General features: G+C 50.7%; 1 protein-coding gene across 1 annotated transcript; it reads right to left on the bottom strand.

Moving 5' to 3' along the window:
- Positions 1 to 1,026: 1,026 nt before the first annotated feature.
- On the bottom strand, positions 1,027 to 10,180 carry RPN1 (ribophorin I). Its single transcript, XM_075762097.1, has 10 exons — positions 9,787 to 10,180; positions 8,798 to 8,862; positions 6,965 to 7,271; positions 5,696 to 5,905; positions 4,555 to 4,747; positions 4,123 to 4,222; positions 3,717 to 3,855; positions 3,398 to 3,517; positions 2,685 to 2,930; positions 1,027 to 1,626 (listed from the first exon to the last, which is right to left on the bottom strand). The coding sequence occupies exons 1-10, from the start codon at positions 10,009 to 10,011 to the stop codon at positions 1,444 to 1,446; spliced, it is 1,788 nt and encodes a 595-aa protein (XP_075618212.1). The 5' UTR covers positions 10,012 to 10,180; the 3' UTR covers positions 1,027 to 1,443.
- Between the last annotated feature and the right edge of the window lie 11,301 nt (positions 10,181 to 21,481).

Here is a 21,481-nt window from a genome sequence, read left to right as displayed (position 1 = left end):
CAAGGTAAGAGGGATAGTAAAGAACAGGAACAGTGCGTCCGTGACAGACACCTTGGCTACGCGAGCCGGGGACAGGCAGTGTGGGTGGCCTGGCAAGGGCTGGAAGGTGTCCAGCTACACGAACAGGTCCAGGCACAGGGCTTGTAGACAGCGCCAGGCCATGGGGGCCTGTTTGCCCCAAGCCTCACACAGAGCCGGCACAGGAACCGTGGCACACCTTTGCTCCCAGCATGGCCACTTCTGCTACTAGTACCCTTGAGGGTGCCTTAGATCACTCTGGTGTAGCCGTGCCCTTGCCTGGTTTGTAAGCAGCCTCCAGCTCTTCAGCCGAGCGTGCTTCCCACAGGTGGCCGCGGATGTCCAATGGAGAGAGGGCTGCACCCCACTTAACCACCCCTGCCCTGCAGAAACATCCACCCTCAGGGCAAGGAATCAGGAAGAAAGGCAGAGGGACATTCCCCATTCTGCTTTTCTCCGGGCCTTTCTGTACTGGGATCTCAAACAGGTTTGGCAAACAATAAGCCGTGCACTTGGACTAGGCCTATGTTGCAGTCCCTCCAGCCAGCTCCGGGGTGTTTAGCAGTGCAGTAGAGGTGTATAGGAAAACATTTCCTATGAGATGGAAATTATCAGGGAATTGCACGCACACCCCAGGGTATCCAGGCGTAAGCAAGGGCCTACTTGGACAGCAGAAGGGATGCAGAGACTGCCGTCACATGCAGCAGGGAAGCATAGCATGTGGTGACAGGTTAGCAGGAGGGGTCACATTGTGTATTTTTTCTCCCTGTGAGGCTGTAGGGAACAAGGGCTTGGCTTTCTCCCCTGCCTGGGTTGGGGACTTGTGAGGAGGCAGTTTTGTCTTCAAGGCACTCAGCTGATGGGAGGCAGGAGCAGTCAGGGCTGAAGTCTGGTCTCCAGGATCTGCACTGCCTGGCTGTGGGCAGGACAGGACCCACCTGCCTTCTGCCCCAGCACCGCTGCCTCCCCCCCACCCCTACACAACACGTAAAGGCGAGGCAGTGGCGGTTTTATTTCAAAGTAGAACAAAGTTATCTTTTATTCTTTCTGGAGATGCGACATTCAGATTTGCCATGAGCATGCCTGTGCTCAGACTGGCTGTTTGTGTGCGTTTAGTCAGGGCACATTTATGCAGGGAAAACCGAAAGTGGGAGACTGTTTTATAACCTGGCTGAGCCCCACCTCTGGCAAAGAAACCCTGTTACCCAGCCAAACAGCATCAGGTCGTGGTCCCTTGCACAGCACATGTTGCTGAGCAGACAGGCTCTACAGAAAAACCTAAAACCAAAACATACTTTCAGACATTTCACATCAACTTTTCCCCTAATTTTGCTGGGAAGGAGTTTTGGCTCAAAGTGTATCCACTCCCAGGCTTCTCACTTCACTCCATACCTCTCCCTTCCACCCAGCTGTCAAACCAGACAGTTAGAGTGCATCAAGGATATTGTCGATTTTGGTGACCAGGTCCTGGCGCTTGTTGGAATGCATCTTCTCATTCTCGATGTACGTGTCCTTCTTGAGCTTGCCAGCTACCAGCCGCTCAGCCTCGACCGAGGACTTCAGAACAAGCTCTTTGACTTGGCCATCAAGCTTCTGAATCTCACTTACCTTATAGGAGTGAGAAACAAAGGGAGTATTAGAGGAGACAAAAAAAACAGCCCTAAAGTGAAGCTGTAATAGAAGAGATGGTAAAGGTGGAGCAAAAGATGAAGTCAATGCTAAGTGGAAACATCTCCAGTCCCTGAGTATTGCCTCCTGAGCCATCACCTCTCTTTGGCATCACATTATGAGGAACATTTCATGAATGGATAATTAAGCAGTGCAGATAAAAAGGCCCTGAGGACCCAGGAGCCATACTGGCAGGAGACAGGTGCGATGACTGTTAAAGTGTTTAATGATAGATTTTGAAGGCTTCAAGCTAAATTGCAACTGTGACAGCTAGAAGCTCTGTCCCTACAGTTAACGTTGATGGTGTAAGAAGCTGGTCTGTAATGACAGAGCTACTCTTCGAGTTAGTAACAGATTAGGCAAGGTAGCTGTTGGTTGAATGGACCTTAGAGACTAAAGTGTCCCTCACTTGGGGTTAAGTGCTGTTCCAGATAAGGAAGTGTTGAAATAGAGTGGACGGAGGAAAGGACAGTGGGTGCGTGCACACTGTGCCACGGCTTTCAACATGGTACAGCAAAATACCCCCTGAGGAGCATCATGTTACCAAAATTCTGTCAGCACCAAATTCACGTGTGCAAGAAGAGAAGAGAGGAGGGAGAAGATTTTGGGTTGTCTGGTGTCAGTAGTAAAGTCAGAACTGATAATGTGTTGACAGTTTCCATTTTTGCCTAAGTGTCACTGCCATGAGCTCAATGAGAAGCATCAGGATTTTGTTACAAAAGCATTAATCTGTACTCGTGCAGCTGGTTCAAGGGCTGTTTAAGAAACAGCACAAGCAGCTATTTACCAGCAGCACTTACAGGGCTGCATAACCAAGATTACTGCAAAAAGACTCAACTGATCTTTGCACCCCCTGGCAAGGATCAAGCCATATTCGGAGGAAGAGAAAAGTAAATATATTGGCTGCAGAAACTAAACCCCAAATTAAAACTCACCTAGAATACTTGATAAGAGCCAAGAATAGGAAAGCTTAAAAAAAAAAAATTGGAATTTCTTACTTTATCACATAAGTCAGAGCCTTCTGTCTTCAGTTTAGACTGCAGAGAAGCTATTTCATTTGTCAGGGCCTTGTGCTCCGTCTCCAAAGCCTTTTTGCCGCTGTTCAGGGTGGAGATGTCCCGTGACTGCTTGTATTTATTCACTGCTTCATCAAAGTGACGGTACAGCCCAAGTCTCTTGTTCACCAGAGTGAGCACTTGCTCTGTGATGCAGGCAACTTTCATCCTAGCTTCAGCAGCTGGATCCTGCAAGAGGACAGAAGGGAAGATCAAAGCAGTCGTATCTTTGATCTGCATCAAGCCACGCTTGCAGTCTGCCACAGAACCGTTACAGAAACTGCTCCCTTTCCAATTAAGTCAACTGACAGTAATTAGGTGAATGGTACAAGTACTGACTAGGGCAAGCACCTTTCAGCACCCAGCCAAGCCCAACAAATAGCTTAACGATAAGTAAGTTAAAATGTTGCAGAAGGAGAATTGTGGACATCCCTGCTTCTCTGGGAGGGATTCCTTTTCAGGTTAGCCTTAGCATACCAGTTCAAGCCATGCAGGAGTATCAATGCTCAGGTAGCATAAAATCAGGACTCCATTTAAGCATTTAGTAAGATATCGAATCATCAGGAACATTCAGTGAGAATTACTGGTATGAAAATCTCCAACCACCAGCTGAGTAAGCCACTAATGCTCCCACAGAGCCCTTCATCATACAGCACCTTAGTGATGGAGAAATCCAGCCTCACGTAGACGATCACAGTGAAGAACAAGATGTAAAAAGCTCCAACCACCAACAGAGGTTCCTGCAGCATCAAGATTTTGTTGAAGGTGTAATGAACCTAGAAGAGAAGTTTGAAACACTGAGGAGTGACGCATGTTACTATGGGAGAGAACTCCTCTCCTCAGGCAGCAGCGGAACTGGCCATGCAGTCCAGCAAGTATGTATTTCTGGAACCCGACAGAGGTGTTCTGACTGTGCCACTGAATACAGAGGAGGCACAACTGCTCAGGCAAACCATGCAGAGAGGCCACGCTTACCACGATGTCTTGGATGTGCTGCTCCACCAGGTTGCTCTTGTGTGCCACAATAACTGGACGTCCAAAAGTGTCCAGGTAAGTGTAGTGAAGCTCGTCTGAAGCACGATTGATTTCATAGGGGCTGTCCACATGGATATTCCTGTGAATAAAGCCAGAGTCCCTTATGACTCTACAGCATTTGAGATGATGTAACCTGGGACTTGGCTGGCCAACCACTGCCTCTAGCACAAGGCCAATTATGCAGTTTAAACAACACTCTAAAAGGAAGCAAAGCTGTGTTCCAAGGTCTGCTCTACATGCACAGTCATGGTTTTGTTTCACTGTCCTCAGGCCATTAGAGCAGGCTGGAGAATTGCCACCAACACAGCATCATCTGCAGTAACAAGCCAGGAGTAATGACACTTACTTGGCACCTTCTGGCAGGATGATCTTGACAGTCAGAGAGTCTGTAACTTGCTCATCAAACACGTGGTCGACAAACCTCATTTTCAAGGCATACTGATCACCTAAGAGAGTGCAGACCAGAGGGTGGTTACAATTCCTCAAAGACCAAGGGGCAGCCTCGAAGCTCAGCTCTAAACAGCAGCATGAGCAGCATTCCGATGTGTACACTGTGCAGCAGGGGGCACTAGCTCACTCAAGTATATTTTAACCAGATGTCTACAAAAACCTGAAGGAAGCACAGAAAAGAAGGTGGATTTGCATATTCTAGAAATAATATCTAGCAACTGTTGTTGCTAAGGTGCAGCATATCGCAGCTTTGAATTCTTTACTGCACAGCAATGACCTTTAAACACAGAGGAGAAGGTTTCTTATTCCTTTTCCCTGTGCCACCCACCCAGATTGTAGAGGTATTCGTAGCTTGGCAGGTTATAGCCGATGATGTAATGGGTTTTCCATCCTCCAAAAAGTGGGAAGCGGGGACGGATCTCCATCTCCACAGAGTCATCCAGGACAAGGAGGTGGCTGGTGGAGATGTTTCCGATTTCATCTCTGTAATAGACGTCCTGAGCAGCAGCTGGGAGAATGGTCTGTACGGAGAGAAGCAGCAGTCAGTGCATTGGCTAGGAGTTATTTTCAATGAAATTGGCAAACCCAATAATGTTAAGCATCAGGGTCCCACATGAGAGATGACAAAATGGCCATTCAGTTGCAGTGAGTGGTAAAATTGTGCTATTATAAGCAATCAGCCGCAGGAGCGGCTGCCAGCACTAAAATCACTTGGCCTCTAAATGAATGTGCTTTCTCCAGCCCAGTTTCAAATATCCCAGACAGCAAGGGATCTCATCATGCCCACCAGGACAGCAATTCCCTTTTCACTCCAGCCCACTGCCCTAGAGCTCATTGAGCTTGCTGGCTTTACGCTTGGCAAAATGAGCTTTCTGTTTGGCTGTACCACCTTAGAGAATTACAACAATGGCTCCTGGAGGCTTCAAGCAGTGAGAAAGGTTTTGGTTCAGATGAAAACACATAATACTTTTCACATCTGGCTAGCAGAGGCATAGCTTTAACTCTTGTTGAGTGCTTTGTGAGCAAGGAATGAATGGTGAGTTTCCAATTAATACTGTTCAACATGAGGATATGACAGAGAAGGCAACTCTGAAAATAAGAGGGTGGGGACAGAATGAATGGCCCTTGCACAGTCGAATACAGAAAGGAGAGCTGTCAGCACAGGGATTAAGGGTTTTAGAGGGCCCCTGAGACTGGAGGAGTGGGAGTGTGGAGAAACACTACATGCCCCGGTATATGCGGTTTGTTTGGCCAACAGATGCAATCTCCTAATTCTACCTCCATAAAGTTATTCCCATCTAGCATGAGCCTTCTCTGCAAACAGATCAGAGCTTTAATATTCCCTTATTACCTGGGTATGGTTACTAAAGAAAAGGCAAAGGAAAAGGACAACTCTATTTTTTTCCCTCTGGGAATGCAAGAAAGGGCGAAGCCACAGTAAAAACAAATAAATTATACAAAATGTCAACCTTAAAAGACTTGACAGAAGAGATCCCGCTGTCTGGCTGTCTCTGGTAGTCGTATCTGGAGAAAGGCCCCTTCAGCACTGCTCCTGTGTGCTTTAAATCAACCGTCTCTTCAACTGCAATGTTCCCCCAGTGAGACACCTCGATGACTCGGGTCATACTGGTGATGGTCAGGAATGGACTGTTATTTTCATAGTGCACCTTCAGAGTGTCCTAACAAGGAAAAAAGATAAGCTATTAGATCTGAAGCCCCTCTACTCCGCTCTTGTGAGACCTAGCCTGGAGTACTGCATCCAGCTCTGGGGGCCCCAGTACAAGAGAGACATTGAGCTGTTGGAGTGAGTCCAGAGGAGGGCCACGAAGCTGATCGGAGGGCTGGAGCACATCTCCTGTGAGGACAGGCTGAGAGAGTTGGGATTGTTCAGCCTGGAGAAAAGGCGGCTCCAGGGAGATCTAATTGTGGCTTACCAGTATCTGAAGGGGCCTACAGGAAAGATGGTGAGGGACTGTTTATCAGGGAGTCTAGTGACAGGACAAGGGGTAATGGGTTCAAGCTGAAGGACGGTCAATTTAGATTAGATGTTAGAAAGAAATTCTTTACTGTTAGAGTAGTGAGGTACTGGAACAGGTTGCCCAAAGAGGTTGTGGATGCCCCATCCCTGGAAGTGTTTAAGACCAGGTTGGATGAGGCTTTGGGCAATGTGGTCTAGTGGAGGGTGTCCCTGCCTGCAGCAGGGGGGTTGGAACTAGATGATCTTTAAGGTCCCTTCCAACCCAAATCATTCCATGATTCTATAAGTAAGGAGCAACGTCCCCTCACAATTATCTGTCTCCATGTCCCACAGAGAAACCTCCTTGACAGACTCTGCAGAGAGGTAAAGCTGACTGCGTGGGAAGGTTTGAGCCACCCCAGCGCAGTTCACAGAGGGTACTGGGTGCCTGGGGTGTACTCATAGCACGTCTGGCTGAGTTGTAACAGTGAAGGAGATGACAGAGATGCAGTCTTCCCCATTGCCAGTTCCCCATTGCCAGAACCACGCATAAACTGGCTTGGTTTGCTCTCTGGACACCAAGCAGCAGTCAGCAATCACATTTGTAGCAGGAGCACCTTACTGGAGCACATGTTCCTAGCCTGCATGCAGGCCAACTCAGGCTTGACCTGCAACTTTTACATGAAAGCCTCCACTTCACACTTTCCCGCCTCTCAGATGCGGGTGCCACGCTTGCAAGATGCTCTCAGCAGAGTCACAACGTCTTTGTACAAACAATTACCTGGCTGTATGGGGGAATGTCCTTGAAGGGGCCATATTCAATCATGTCTTCAGTGCGGGAAGGGTTGCCCAGCTTGGTGTAACTCTCCACATTCCTAGAGGCCAGTTTGACCCGGGTTGTTTGCGTCTTGGTGAAGTATGGTGAGTAGAAATAGTGATTTCCTTCAAAGACCACAAACTGCTTCTCACTTTGGGTGATGTGGGTGGGGTAGGGCTGCAGGACGTGCGTGAAAACCATTTCAACAGATACACGGACCTTGGCTCCCGGTGCCAAAGGAGATGGCAGCTTCACAGAGAAGAATTTTCCACTGGAAGGGAGAACAGGTAAGTCATGTGAGAACTCTCAACAGAGTAATCAGATCCAAACTCTGCAACATCCCCTGTGGATAGGAGCCCATATATCATACATATCGTGTCTGATTGGGGCCAATATTTTATTTGCTCCTCCAAGGCATACAGATGTCTTACCCCAGAGGGTGTGCTTACTCTGGAGTGGGGAAGCAGGACAAGAGTGAACTGTGTCCAGGCACCACTACAATCTTTGCTTCACAAAAACACCTGGCTCCCATTTTGGAAAGTGAATGGTGTCATACTCCGCTGCCTAGTTCTGCACTTATAAAGCATGCTTCAGCAGCTTCTTCTCCAGATGACAAGAATGGTCTGAATCAGAGGAAGCATGTGCAAAAGTCCAGAAGACAAATCACAAACATCTTAAGCATCTGTTCCCACAAAGTCTGTTCAGCCTTTTGTCCACAGGATCTGAAACTAAGGAACGGCCAGAAAACGAGCGTGGTTTTGGACTGAGGTTCTACAGAAAGGATCGAGATTTCACCAAACCTGTAAGGATGCACCAGATGGACCAAGATGATGACAGAAATGAATGGACTTCAAGTCATGCCTGGTGGCCCAGGAGCAGGATCACATGAGGCCTCCAGGTATGTCAGGAACCATGGTCTACCTTAGCAAGTTAACCTTACAGCTACTGTCCTCTTGAAACCCAGTAGTGCTGTGCTTCTGACCCTCTTTACAAGCACCCTTTATTTCTCAGCTCTCATGGCTCAGAAAGCACGCGCCTGCCCAGTCTTGCAGCGTATGCGCAATATCCCAAGCTTGGCAGTGCACAGCCTCATGCAAAAGACGACAGCACCCTCTCTCCCTGCAGCAGGCAGCAGACTGCGCTGGGCCACAGTACCCAGCGCATTGCAGTACTCCCCACATTGTGAACTGAGCAGTGCTCTAGGGACACAGCCAAAGGGCACTTAGAATCTCTCTGTAATCACCACTGCCAATCATTTGAGACCTCAAAAGGGAGCAATGCGTAAGAGCATGCCCATAGCTATAATGTTCTCTTACCTGATGTCCCTTAATAAAGGAACAGGGCATTACTTAAGGCACTGGGTACAAGAGACTAAGCACAGCTGAGCCCACTTGAAGGCAGATAATTGCATTTAAGAGAGACATCCTCTCCTTTAAGGCTCTCCCCTCATTAGCAGCCTTGGGTGGTTGTAAGAAGCAGGTATGTGCTGGGCTCAGTGCAGAGATCTAAACCCACATGGTTCTCTGCAAAGGGAAGAGCATCTGAGGGAAGGGAACAAGTCCTATAGGGGCCTCTTGGGCTGCAGGAATTGGGTGTGGCTGCTTGTGTGAACTGTGCTCCCTGGCTCTGTAGCACTCCAGGATGCAGCCTGAGTACAGAGTGGATCTTTTCAGGACCAAGAAAACTCCAGCATCTCTAGGTCTGTGGGACTGGGGTAGTATTTCTGCTCCACTGTGAGGATGATGGTGGAACACCCGTGCACAACTCTGGGTACTGACCTAAGAGGGTGACACTTACCTTTTGCCCTTAACTTTAGTCTCTCTCACTTCCAAGGTGTTCTCCTCTTCTTCCTCACCCTTTACCTGTTCCGAAATACAGACTGATCAGTGTGCTGTTAAGTTTAAAAGACTTAACATGTCCAGGGCAAACTCCTTACAGTTCCTATCCACTTTTTACGGGGATGCCCCCCATAAAGTACAAGCTGATAAGTAACTACTTTATTAAAAAAAAAAAATAGCCCTTCTATAATGTTTTTCATTAATACAAATTGCAGTGTGCTTAGTGTGCAAGAACAGATACTGGAGATTTCTGATAAACCTCTCCAGTTCCCCTCAGCCTGGTTCCCAAGCCAGCACAGCCACTGTAACTTGTACAAATGAGAGTCTCGGTCAACTATTTTTGTGATTTCTCTTGTATGTTTTCTGCAGTGGCTGGGGAGCGAGCAGGCCACAGGAATTTGACTTGGGCAGCAAAAAGGTCATCAGTGCAAATGCTCCTGGGATTAGAAGAGCCCTACTGCACCTACGTCCCGTGGGGTATGAGGCTGGGCCCCCATCCCCGGGCCTGCAAGCACCGAGGGGTTGCGGCTGCTCTCCTTACAGCAGTAGAGACGTTAATTAGCATCTCCCTCGACTCCCTCATCGCTTCCCAGACCTTACCATCTCGGCCATTCCCCCCGCTTTGTTCCGTATAACGACAGAAACCCTTAGCTTCAGTATTTACAAGGCAGTGGGAGCACTAGAGGAGCAGTGCGGCCAGCGCTGGCTCGACGCCGGACGAAGAAGCCTCTCCCCGACCGCCACGCCGGCTGCCGGCGGAGCCCGTGCGGAGGGCGGGTCACAGGCGGCAGCGCCCGGGGCCGCAGGGCGGCGGGAGCCGGGAGCGCGGCGCTGTGCCTACGTGTCCCTACGGGCGGCCGAGCCCGGGCTGCGCCCGAGGCCGTGCCGCGGCCCCTTCCCTCACCCCCGAGGAGCGGGACGCCGGCTCCCCTCGCGGCCCGAGCTCACCTGCACGCCCAGGTAGGCCAGGCGGGGCTCCAGGCCGGGCTCCAGCGCCAGCAGGAAGGCTGAGGCGGCCGTGCCGCCCGCCGCGTTTGCCAGGCTGAGCTCGGCCGAGACTTTGGCCAGGTGGGTGCTGAGGTCCACGGAGCGCCGCACCTCCTCCAGCAGCAGGTCGGCGGCGGCCCCGGCGGCCGCCAGGCAGAGGAGCAGGCGGCACAGCAGCCCCGCCATGGCCGACACACCGCACGGGGAGGGCACAAGATGGCGGCGCCCGCCCTGTACGGGGAGGGCACAAGATGGCGGCGCCCAGTGAGGAACGAGGTTCACGATGGCGGCGCCCAGCGGCGCTCGAGTTCCCCCCGCGAGGTGGGGCGGCCACGCGAGAGCCTGAGGAGAGAGGCTGGGCTGGAGGCGCGGCTGTGGCGGGCCCGGCCCCTCCACAGCCCCCATCTGGCTCTGTCTTCCCGCTGTCCCGGGCGGCCTCCTCCCTCCCCGGGTGCTTTGCGACGCCCAGGGCGCCCAGGTTCCTGCGGTGCGGCGGGGCCCGCGCCCCTGCTGAGTTCCCAGCCTGGCCAGGCCTCGGGCCTGCCAAGCGCCAGAGGGGCGGTGGCTGCTTTCTCGGCCCCGCTGTGGAAAACCGCTGCGGAGCCTGAAAAGGAGCAAAAAGTAGTTCTAACAAATAATTCGGGATGGTCAGGCCATCCATGTGCTTTTAAGTCTCCTCCAGCCGCTGCACGCAGAAGTTTTCTCCTCGCTTTTAGCCAAAGCTGGCTCTTGCCAGGGCTCTGACAGCAGTGGCTTCCAGTGGCCAAAAGCTTAAGGCCTGGTGGTGGCACCCCAAGTGAGATGGCACTGGAGAAGGGCAGTCAGCATGGCCAGCACTGAGATTTAGCACCAGACATGGTGTTACTGTTACGGTGCTTTTGATTAGCCTGCTGAATAAATGAGCCACAAATTGGGACAGTTTGTCTCGCTGGCATACGGACTGCTGCTGTTCTGTAGGGCGAGGTTTTACACAAGTAGATTTTAAGCTGAATCTAAATCTTCTGCTAAAAACCACTGATAATTGACAGCTAAATGATGCTAGAGTAGAAGTGCTGCAGGCAGTCGAGGCATGGTAATAACCCGTCCTGAGCTAACTTAGGCAAAGAGAGCTGGAGAAAGGAAAACGTTACTGGTTTAACACATGACTGGGGAAGAGGTGATTGACACTTTATTCCCAAATATCTAAAGCAGATAAAAGCAAGAAACGGATGTTATCTGCCGTGATTGCCGGAGCAGGGCTTTTTGCCTGTGAGCGCTGTGGGACAACAGGCTTTTCATGTTTGCATAATGTGATCCAGGACTCAACTTTTCTTTAAGATCTTAATATGAGTCACGGACATAATTCTTTGAATTGGCCTGAGATTGCCAAGTATCGGAAGGGGATTTCCTAAATGTGAGTTTGGATCTGGACTCAAATAGCCCCTTGGCAAAGACTAAATAAAATGGGATGTCTCCTGGTGTGCTATGTTCAAGACACCATCACCTCTTAACTGGCCTTCCCTTTCCCCCCTCCCGCTCCTCCCAATTCCTATCATGGAAATTTTCTTGGCAAATGACTTTAATTTCCCTTTGATTTATTTAGGCACCAGACCTGTGAATTTGGCACCTGGCCCTGCCAGCAGCAGGGCTATCTTCCAGCAGCACAGCAGGAGATGGTCGCAGGGATGGGTGTTCAGGTCTTCAGCCTCGTGCTTCCAGCTAGGGAAATGTTCCAGGTCCCTCTGCTCTCCAGGAAAAGCGTGTTTATCTTGGCCTTTTTTCCCAAAGAGCCAGGCTTTGGGCCATGGAGCTGGGTGGGCAGGTTCAGGGAGAAACAAACATGGAGCATGGAGGGCTGAGCGAAACAGCCAGCTCTGATCTAAGGCTGGGCAGCGGTGCTGCGTCTGGGGACTCCCTCCAGTTGTCTGGGTTAGTTTTGCTGTGGAAAGTTCCTCTGCTAGGCGTGGCTGTCACTGTCCTTCCTTCAACCCCAGTCTCCGTGTCACAGGGAAGAAATGAACTCCAGGCTGCATCTTTAAGAACACGTGCAGCTTCAGCCTTTATTTCCCCTCTCTCCCTCAGGGCAGTTTCTCCTGGCAAAGAGAAGGAAAGAAATAAATGCACATTCCCCTTGTGTCTGGAGATAATTGAGCTTCAGTCGTTACATCCCAGGCCAAAGGTTGCTCTCTAGTGGGTTCAGCCCAGAGTCTGGATCTGAGCTTGCTGGCAAATGCAAAAGTTTCAACATCTGACCCATCCCAGACCCTGGCAAGCTCTGAATCAGGCTGTTATACGCTAACCCCACATTCACATCCATTTCTAATTGCGATAATTGAGTCATGCCGAGCTTGTGTAGCATCTGTTCCAAAACTTCAGCCCTACCACGTAGGCTAAATTTCTCTGTGGGTTGAAACGCTGCTGCCTTTAGACTTGCTTCAAGGATGAGTTTGGCTCTGCAGGTCTTTCTCGCTGCTGTTTTGCATGTCATGTAGACCTTTAAGCTTGCACTGAGCGGTGCTGGGCTGTTACTCCTTCATGCATGGGTTCAGGTAATGGCTGACGTGGGGATAGAGGGTCCCTGGCTGGGTGTGCCCGTTATGGTGGCTGGGATAGCTTGCAGGCCATGTTCAAGCAGGGAGAGGCTGCTTTTGTGTGTGAGGAGTGCTGCGATGCCCGCTGCCAGCCTAACCAGGCTGTGGTGCGTGCGTGTGGATCTGGCCAGTGCCAAGCAGCAGCAAGAGCCAGAGTCCACAGTCACCTATTTTTTCTCTCTTTACATATTTGGGTCTTTTTAATTCTCCAATTGTGAGGAATGTGCCCCTCCAGCAGTAACGTCCCAGAGAGATGCAGGTGGGGAAGCAGCATGACAGAGGTGACCAGACCCGCTGCCGTCCAGGCACTGGTGTAGCCCCAGCTCCTGGCGATGTGCTGTGGAGAGAGCATGTCACCCTCAGGAACATCGAGCAGTGGGAGGGGAACAGCCGCGATGGAGCCAGTGCCAGCCAGGCCATCTGCCAGGGCAGAGGGATAAGAGTGGTCTAATAAATGCCTCTGGCAGAATAAGCCATGGACAGAACTGCACACCAGAAAAAAAAAACTACACTCTTCTGTTTTTACAGGGCTGATGCCAAACTCAGAGCTCTGTCATCTGTCAGAGCAATTTGTTCTCAAGGAGGAAAGGAGAAGTTGTTTTCCTGAAGGACCTGGTTGGCTGTGACCACAGGAGCACACTGAAGGCTGTAGCAGCAAGGAACAGGACTTATCCTGGTGCGATCCTCATACCAGCAGGGAGCTTGCACCAGGTTTATGCAGGGACTGTGATATAATGTGTTGCTCTCCAAGGAGCCCAGGTCAGGGGCAGGAGATATCAAACAGTGTATGTCTAGCAGAAGGCATCCTGGCAATACCTTAGCTTGCAGATTTTAATACAAATCTCACAGTAATCCTGAAAAAAAAAGGCACATGGCTGTCGTGATGACTGAGAAAAAACTCCGTGCTTCAGATTTTATTGGTGTTTCACTGTTTAATCTTGTCCATGTAAAATCAAGGCAGCCTTCTGGCTTCCAGCGGGAGGCAGAGGGCACTTCTCTCTCTGTATTTGATCCCGAACAAGGTTTTGCAGTTTCCAGCCATGACAGCCCTGGTACGCCCTAGCTGAGTGATGGCAGAGTTTACTTGGCCTTGCTAAGGCCCTCGAAAAGCAGCTGGAAAAAACCCAAAAGTCGTCTTCCAGTTTTGTTATTTTTACAACCTCATTTTTCAGCTAGTCAGCACAACTCAGGCTGAGCCTCTGCCAAGCAAAACACACCGTGATGCTTGCTTGTGGCTTGCTGGTGATTTCCATGGGAGTGGTGGGCCTGGAGGGGGGGCTAGTTGGGGCTCAGCTCCTGCGCTTTGTTCGGCTGCCCTGGAAATGTGTCCTGCCTTCGCACAGAGACAGTGCTGACGGGGCGCCATCTGCTCAGGGGCTGCTCCTCTGGGGTTTCTTCAAGTTACTTCAGGAATCTGCAGTAGCCCCCCTTACAATGTTCACCTTTCTTTAAAATAATTTCTTCCTGGGTTTAAGAAAAAAAAAGTTTTCTATATTAGACCATGAGACTCAGAAAATGTAATGGAGAAAGCTGTCTGTGCACAGTAATTGCAGGAAGCATTGGGAAGCACACAGGAAAACCTGCTGGAAGAAAATGGGAGAGTGTGAGTCTTGTAAGGAGGTGAGACCACTGTGTTGCAGGTATTGTCACAATAGGGAGGAAAAAATTGCAGCAAGGAGGACACTTCATCGCTATAAAAAGTACTTTTAAGTCTGTTTTTAAAGCTTACTAGAAACATAACTGAAATAGCCATAGACAGGCACTGGTGGGCCACTAATGGCAGGTATCTGCTATGTGTGTGCAGTTAAAATGTGGAGCCTGAGCAAAGAATGGGTATGTTGCCCACTTGAGGAGACCTGCTTCAGCTCGAGTGGCTCTGGATTTTACAGGATCAGAGCATGTTTTGGATAGAGGGAACAGTGCTGTTTTAACTGTATCAGATAATTAGTCTGTGATCTGGGCTGCCACTGAAGTACTTCCCAGTGCAGACAAGACCTGGGTACAAGACCCCGTTCGAATCAACCCTAAAGTGGCCTGTCCGCATTGCACTGCAGCTTGAAAATGCTTTTGGCAGATCAGTGTCTGCAACCAGAGGAGATGAAGGAGGAAAGGGTTTGAAAAGACAAATGCTGCCTTTCACAGACAACCAGGGGGAACAGCAGGGAAGCTGCTGTCCTTCCATACTCCAGAGAAGGCAGCTGGGGGTCCTAGCCTTGGGCAGAAAAGGGTGATGGTGGCTCGTGGGGCAGGGGCTGAGTTGCACCCTTGCATGGCAAACTGGCTGTGTTCAGCTCCTCCTGCCAGGGCCTGGCACAGGCTCACACCTCTGCGAGCTGCTCATTTGCCCCAGGGCTGCAACCTGCCAGGGCAGGCGGTGGAGACAACAGCACCCGTGTTTGGCAGAAAAACACAGGGATAAATGCAGCGAAAGAGCATCCAGTGGAAACCTGCACGCTCCACGGTAGGAGCACCCGTGTGGTTGGTGCCGGCCTCCCTGATGTGGGCAAGGTGTGCTGGGATCCTGCCTGGCATCGGTAGGTTTCGGAGCCGGAACAGAAGGGTTTTGCAGCTGTGCTGCCACTTCTGCCACCCCGGGCTTGGAGTTGGAGCTAGTTCCTAGCCCTGTGCGGTAGCAAAAAGCCTTGTCTACCCCCCTCACCCCCCTGCAGTGCCCCCCTCCCTGCTGTGCCTCGCAGCGTCCCACACTCGCTCGCTCCCCGCAGTGTCCCCGCGTGTCCGCACGACGCCGCCGGGGGGCGCCCAGGCGCACCGGAGGCGGGGACCGCCGAGGGGGGCGGTGCCGACAATGGCGCGGTAGCGTAGCACCGCCCCTTGGCGAATGACGTGCGCTACGCGGGTGGCGCAGGGGCTGCGCTCGGCTCAGGGGGGAAATGGCTCGGCGCGGGGGAAAGCCCTGCCCGGGGGCGGTGGGGCTGCCGCCACCTCCTGCCCGCCGCTGCTGGCCCAAACGCCCCCTTCACTGCAGCTCTCACATTTGTAATAACAGTTAATGGAGGGCCCAGTTCCCTTCCCACAGGCTCCTGTTGGATGCATCTTCTAGCTGTGATGGGCAAAAGTCACCCAAGTCTGCGGGGTAACGGAGCACCTAACAGGGATCTGCTGCGGGGATCAGCAGGCTTCACTGTATCATCCCGATGTCATCGGAGGCCTGTCAAACTGCCAGGCTCTGGGGTGCTCAGTGCATCTCCTGGGGTTGCTGTAGGAGGTGGCGTTTGTCCCCAGGGTGAAGGACAGAGAGAGGTGGCACGTCTCCCCCACGTGAGAGAAAGGCTGTGCAGTAACGCAGTGCCTGGGTGCCATGGGACCACAGTGCTTTAGTGCCCAGTCTCTCAGACAAGTGGTAATGTATTCTTCCTTCTGACCCTTTAAGGTCCTGCAAATGTGGTGCCAGGACCCACCACAGAACAGCACAGTCCCACGGCCACAATCTGCTCCTCAGCATCAGTGCAGCCCAGCAAGGAGTTGTCACTGGCCACTCTCAGCACAATAACTGTGTTTCCATCTTTGCATGGAATCCTCTTTGCACGCATCCTGTTTCTCAGCTTGTTTTTGGAAAGGAAAGCGCTTGCTGATGTATCTACCTTGGAAGCCTCTTGTTCACGTAGACTTTAAACCTGGATGTTAAAGCCTCAGTTTTGCAGATCTGCCGCAGGCAGTGGGAAGTTGAAGATCCCGCTAACAGCAGCAAGGGGGGGTCATTTGCAGAGTGGCAGCTCTTGCTGTGCCTTCTGCTTCCTCCAGGAGCCCCGTGTTTGTGCTGTGCTTGCTCTGAGATAATGCAGGTTTCTCACCAGTTACTAAATTTTGGAATCTGTGGGTGGGGACTTCCCTGGATGGTGCTCTGCAAAGTACCAGCTGGGATTTACGTTTCTGCTGCAAAGGCTGCCCCTGTGCCCCTGCCAGGCTCAATCAAAACCTTTGACCCAAGCCTGGCTGTTCATGGACCACGGGTGCATGTACATGGTGGTCCACAGTGTCCCCTTCCCCAGAGACAATCCCATAGTGCCCTGCCAGATGGCTGGTGGTGGTTACTTCCCACTTTAGGCTGTTTGATGTGTGACCCAGTAAGAGGGAGCATTAACCCCCTGTGAACAGCACTGGCCTGCAGCAGTGAATGCAACCATTCTTTCCTGATAAGAAAAACACTGACGATTGAGGAAAAAAAAACACTTCAGAATAAAAGATCATTCTTTCTTATTCATTTCTTTACTGGCAGGTCTCAGGCTTCTCACACACAGTTCTCCTACCTAAGAAATGCCCGATATGGTGTTTGCATTGTTTTTCCCCAAGTCACAGGTATCCACTCCAACGGAAAGGGTGGCAGGCAGTAGCCCCGCACAGATCACCCAGAAAGCAGGCTAAAAGGCAGCCTTAGCCTCTGCCCTGCCCAGCAGACCAGCCCCGGCTCTGATGTTGGGGTGGCCCCGGGGTCTGAAGCAATTTGGCAGAGGGCAGGAGTGCAGATTGGGCAAAGCAGACGTTCCTCAGGCTGGTGTTGTGCTAGTGTAGATGGGATAATGCATCTTTTGTAGCCTGATTGCTCTCAGGTTGGCTGAGGACTTCACTGAAGGAGACAAATCCAGAGAGATTCTGTTCATCTAAACAAAGTAAGAGGTGCTGTTTTCTATTTGCCAGAAATTCAGGTAGGGATATGGAACCAGCCGTGACCACTAGAACAGAGTATTGAGGCTTTGACACCCACCTATAACCATTTCAGCTTTAAGTGATTGTGCTTTGCGGGGCATACCTTCAGTTTGGTGGCTCAGGGATTTGCAAACAGTGAGTCATAACTCCCTGGGGTCAGAAATGCAGCTGCTGAGGCACCAGGCATTGAAAAGTGTTGTCCAAGATAGAAGCAAAGTAAACCTCACTGCCCACGCACCCTTATCCTTCAAGGCTGAGTATCTTTGTCACCCTCTTTGAAAACATGCACTCAAAATTATACAGGCTTCTCATGGTTGCTATTGATACGGAATTTACTTCTCTTTTTAGAGCAGACAAGAGGGGATTGCAAAAATCTGTGACTTGAAAGAGCTGAGGCAGATAGATCTGAAGCTAATACGCAGCACCCCATGCTTGCAGAGAGGTGGCTGGTGTTTGAGGAGGGAATTGTACTGCGGGACATGTCCATGTCCTTCCCCGGGGGGGGGGTCCCAGAAGAGTTCCCTGGGCCTCTGCAGACAACCCCTGGCCCTTTGCATCAGGGATAGACCTGCAGATCCTGGAGACCATGCATGCAGCCAGTGTGGTTCCTATCCATGGAGCGCCGTCTTTGGGACACCTTTTGGCACTGACTCACTGCTGGGGAAGAAGCGATGTGCGAGTCACCTGTCCCATAAAGTGTCCTGCTCACAGCGGTCACGTGGCACCAGGCTCCTGTCCCATGACACATTCTGGGTACAACAACAGCATGACATGGCCACCTTTGCCACAAAACCGCCTGGTTGCAGAGCTCACGTGGCTGGTCCACCCCACCGCACAACACCCCATGCAGAGAGGAGCGGTGGCACGCAACCTGTGGGTCCTGCAGAGCATTCCAGCCACTGCCAGCCATTGGCCTGTCCTGCCTGGCCCCGTGGCTTCAAACCCACTAGTGTCATGAGCTGGGAGGTCTCAGGGACACCAGACCTTCGCTGTGAAGGCTTCGGAGCTTGCTAAGTAACAGCTTACAGAACATGCTGCGTTGGTAACACACTGCTCTAACAAAACCTTGATTCCTGAAGAAAGGTCAGTTCTGCAAAGACCTGCGCAGTTCTGTGCTGGCTGTGCGCACCTCTATCTGTACCTATTTTTATACCATTCCTACAGTTTAAAAAACCTTTCAGAAATGTCCGTGTTTAGAGGGACCCAGATCTGACAAAGTAACTGACTCACTTTGGCCTCAGGGAAGTTACTTCACTCCCTGGATCATCTTCTCCACTTGAGTACTGAGAGCAATCATATGAAATTACCCGGCATACCTCCAACGCAGCTGTAAAAAATTAATTAGTTGGTATTTAGCACTGGCTGTAAAAGTGGGAAGGTGCTGGTGTTGTTGGAGAACCTCTGTAGCTGGGCAGGTCAGCTGGGAGTCCTGCAGAGGACTCAAGTGATGATCAGTCACTATTTGTGTGACAGCCTCTTGGGATTACGGTCGTAAATAGGATGTAGACGCCCCTCTGCCCCTGAGCCCAAAGTCTGGACCATCAAAACACCCCTTTGCCCTGTCACACTTGAACTTTCCATAGGCTTTGGCTTCCACCAGTCCAGGATCCAGCTAACTACAGTGATGCCAAACAGGTAAGGTCAAAGCCGTGTGGTGCCCATCTCGCACCATGATCCAGCAGCATGTGGTTGTTCCTCCCTGCCTGTCTTGCCAGGGCCAGTGTAGGCACTTGCCTAAGGGGATGTCCCCTGTGCTCAGCATGTTGGCCATAGCCTCTGTAGGAGGCTGAGTCAAAGGCAGAGCAAGGGAGAGATTTGGACCTTCTCATCTCAGGGAGTGAGCTGGCATCTAAGGGAAGGTGCCAGCACCGCCACCTCCCAGTATCAAAGGGATCACAACTCTGCAGTGGTATTGTGGCTCTTGCTATTGGGCAGGGGGAAGCTGTCAAACAAGTCCAAAGCCATTTCTTTTATGTGCTCATGTCTCCAGTGTCTGGTGTGAGAGGAGGAGGCAGAATCAGGCTTTGCAGCACTACAGGCTGGCCCCCACCCACTGTGGCTTCAATAGGTGTGTTTACACCCTTTATCAGTGCTTTGTTTTCTTAAGATGTTTGACCTCCAGCAGTTGCATTTTATCAGCGAGTAGAGATGCTGGTAATCCCTTGCGCTATATGCAGTGTCCTCTGCACCTCAGCAGAAGCTCGGATTGGAGATCTGCCAGGAGATAACCTGATTGCAGTTGCTTCCTATAGTTGGTATCTGGTGATCAAGTCTTGTCCAGAGCTAGCTTTGTGCTATCACGTATTGCTGCTGTATGACTTCAAAATCAGCTGAGGATTGCAAAGGTGAAAGCATTAGTAGATTACCGGAGCGGTATTTGTACTGCAGGCAGGGATCAGAGGGCAGGCAAAAGACTGTGGCTATACTCTTGCCAGTGGAAATGCATACGTGGTCATGCAATAGCAGAAGATTTCTAATGAATGTGAATCTGCTTTAGACAAGACAAATCAAAGGGTGACAAAGCTTGGAGTACACAAGCAAGATACTGTGTGTTTACTGCATTTTAGTTCCCCTTTTTTATTTTAGTAAGTTAGATCATTATAATGATAATTTGAGGAAGCTGGTCTGGAAAGCCAAAGATGACAAGAGGAAAGCGTTGCATAGTTAGTTGAGAGAAGACAGCTTTATGTAGGGATCTCCGGACAGTCAGGTTTCACTGGCCAGTACAGCCGCTGTGGGCGGGTGCTACCTCTTTGTGGGCACAGAGGCAAAGGAGGGTCCCAGGGCTGTGCCCAGTGATGAGGAGGAGGGACTGCAGGACTCTGAAGAGCTGAGATGTGCTGGATAAGTATTAGAGGAATGAGCAGGCTCTCCCCAAGCTTTTAATATCACAGACGGACAGAGGTGGAGTAGCAGCCTCTGTGGGAAAAGGGTGAATGCATTAGGCACTGCGGGGAACATCAGACATTCACAGCTAATGTCAAGGATTTGTAGGTACTACAGCTAAGCCAACGTGCTCCCTGGACCTCTCCGCAGTCCCTTCTGAAATCAGCAACCATCAGGTATTTTGTATCCCTGCTATTTCTGTTCACTGTGACATTTTATGGACTAAGAAGAGAAAGGGAGGGTCCCTTTTGGTCCAAGGACAAAAGCAAAGAGATGGTGTGAGACATACCATGTTTTATTGTCTCTAACTGGATCAGGAAGATTAGTAAATAGAGATTAGATGTCACAAAGGGAAGAAAATCAAAGCTGGAGACATTCTTACTTCCTGGTTTAGAGGGATGACTGCATGAAATAGGTTGAGGTGTCTGCACTGGTAGATGTCTTAAGACCTGTCATTATAACCTTAGGGATTCGCTCACCTGTGTGAAGGTCCCTCAAGGGCAGAGAATGGATTTCTTCAGAGCAATGCTACTGATTGGGAATGATTGGCATTGGGTTTCCAATTGATCCATTTTTATGGGTTTTCACTGGGTTTTGATATTATCAACTAAGTGTTCAGATGAGGAATACAGTTTTCTTCATAGGCTACTGAAATTACATGTGCTGGGCTGCTCACTGCACCATGCTCTGGTTTCTCCATGTGTTTATTCTGGTGGTAAGGTGTGCATGTGTATGTCTGTATGGTCAGGCAAAACACAAGAGCCACCGCTCAATACTTCCATTTACCACTTTCCTACCACCATCTTTCTACCTTCATCCTGCCACTGTGAAGGTAGCTGTCATCGGTGCCAAAAGATGGCGTCCAGCCTGGATAGCAAGGACCTCTCTGCTGACGTTGGTCCTCCCAAGTGCCAGGATCCGTATGTTCTCCAAGGCAGGAAGGATCTTGCCTTGTCAGTCTGAGAAAATGCTGCATTCCCACAGAGGATCAGAAACTCATCACAAACAACTATTGCATGACACAACTGTTGGGTCATGCCAAGAAAGCTAGCAAGTGACACGGGAACTTGGTGTGAGGTTATCCTCTGTGTAACAAAGGTATGTGATAGGTGGTGCCAGGATCGCTCTGCAGTGGAGGAAGGAAGAAGTTTCACCCACAGTTTTTGATTGTTTTTCATGTTGTATAAAAAGAAAGAAAAAAGGAAACTTTTAGGAAAAGAGCTGAGGAACGCTCTGTAACTCACCACTAATGACTGCTCACAACAGCCCAGCAAGTGGGTCTCCTGTTAAAGGGAATGGACTGGGGCAAGGAAGTGCTCTGTCCTGCCAGCTGCTGCTGTGCCCAGCACCCACAGTCCTGGGGCTGACCTGGGAGGGTACTTTCCTCCCCATCCAAAGAACTCATGTGTGTTCAGGAGGGTTTTCCTCATCATTTCACTAATCAAAGCTTTTCCTCTGTTGTCCAGTCTGGGTTTTAACCGGTACCAGGTTCTTCTGCAGCTCTTTGCATCTAATGGGGCACCTTAAGAGTACTA

Source organism: Balearica regulorum, chromosome 10 (assembly GCF_011004875.1).
Source record: "Balearica regulorum gibbericeps isolate bBalReg1 chromosome 10, bBalReg1.pri, whole genome shotgun sequence".
Classification (NCBI taxonomy): domain Eukaryota; kingdom Metazoa; phylum Chordata; class Aves; order Gruiformes; family Gruidae; genus Balearica; species Balearica regulorum.
Note: the sequence above shows the minus strand (reverse complement) of the source record. Positions and strands in the feature narration are given on the sequence as shown.

Bases quoted from the DNA above. Each gene is read 5' to 3' on its own strand.
- RPN1 (XM_075762097.1), bottom strand. From the start codon at position 10,011: ATGGCGGGGCTGCTGTGCCGCCTGCTCCTCTGCCTGGCGGCCGCCGGG. The intron at 5,906-6,964 runs GTAATTGTTTGT...TTTCCTTGTTAG, and splicing joins ACATTCCCCCATACAGCCAG to GACACTCTGAAGGTGCACTA. The intron at 4,223-4,554 runs GTGGGTGGCACA...GCACTCTCTTAG, and splicing joins CGAATACCTCTACAATCTGG to GTGATCAGTATGCCTTGAAA.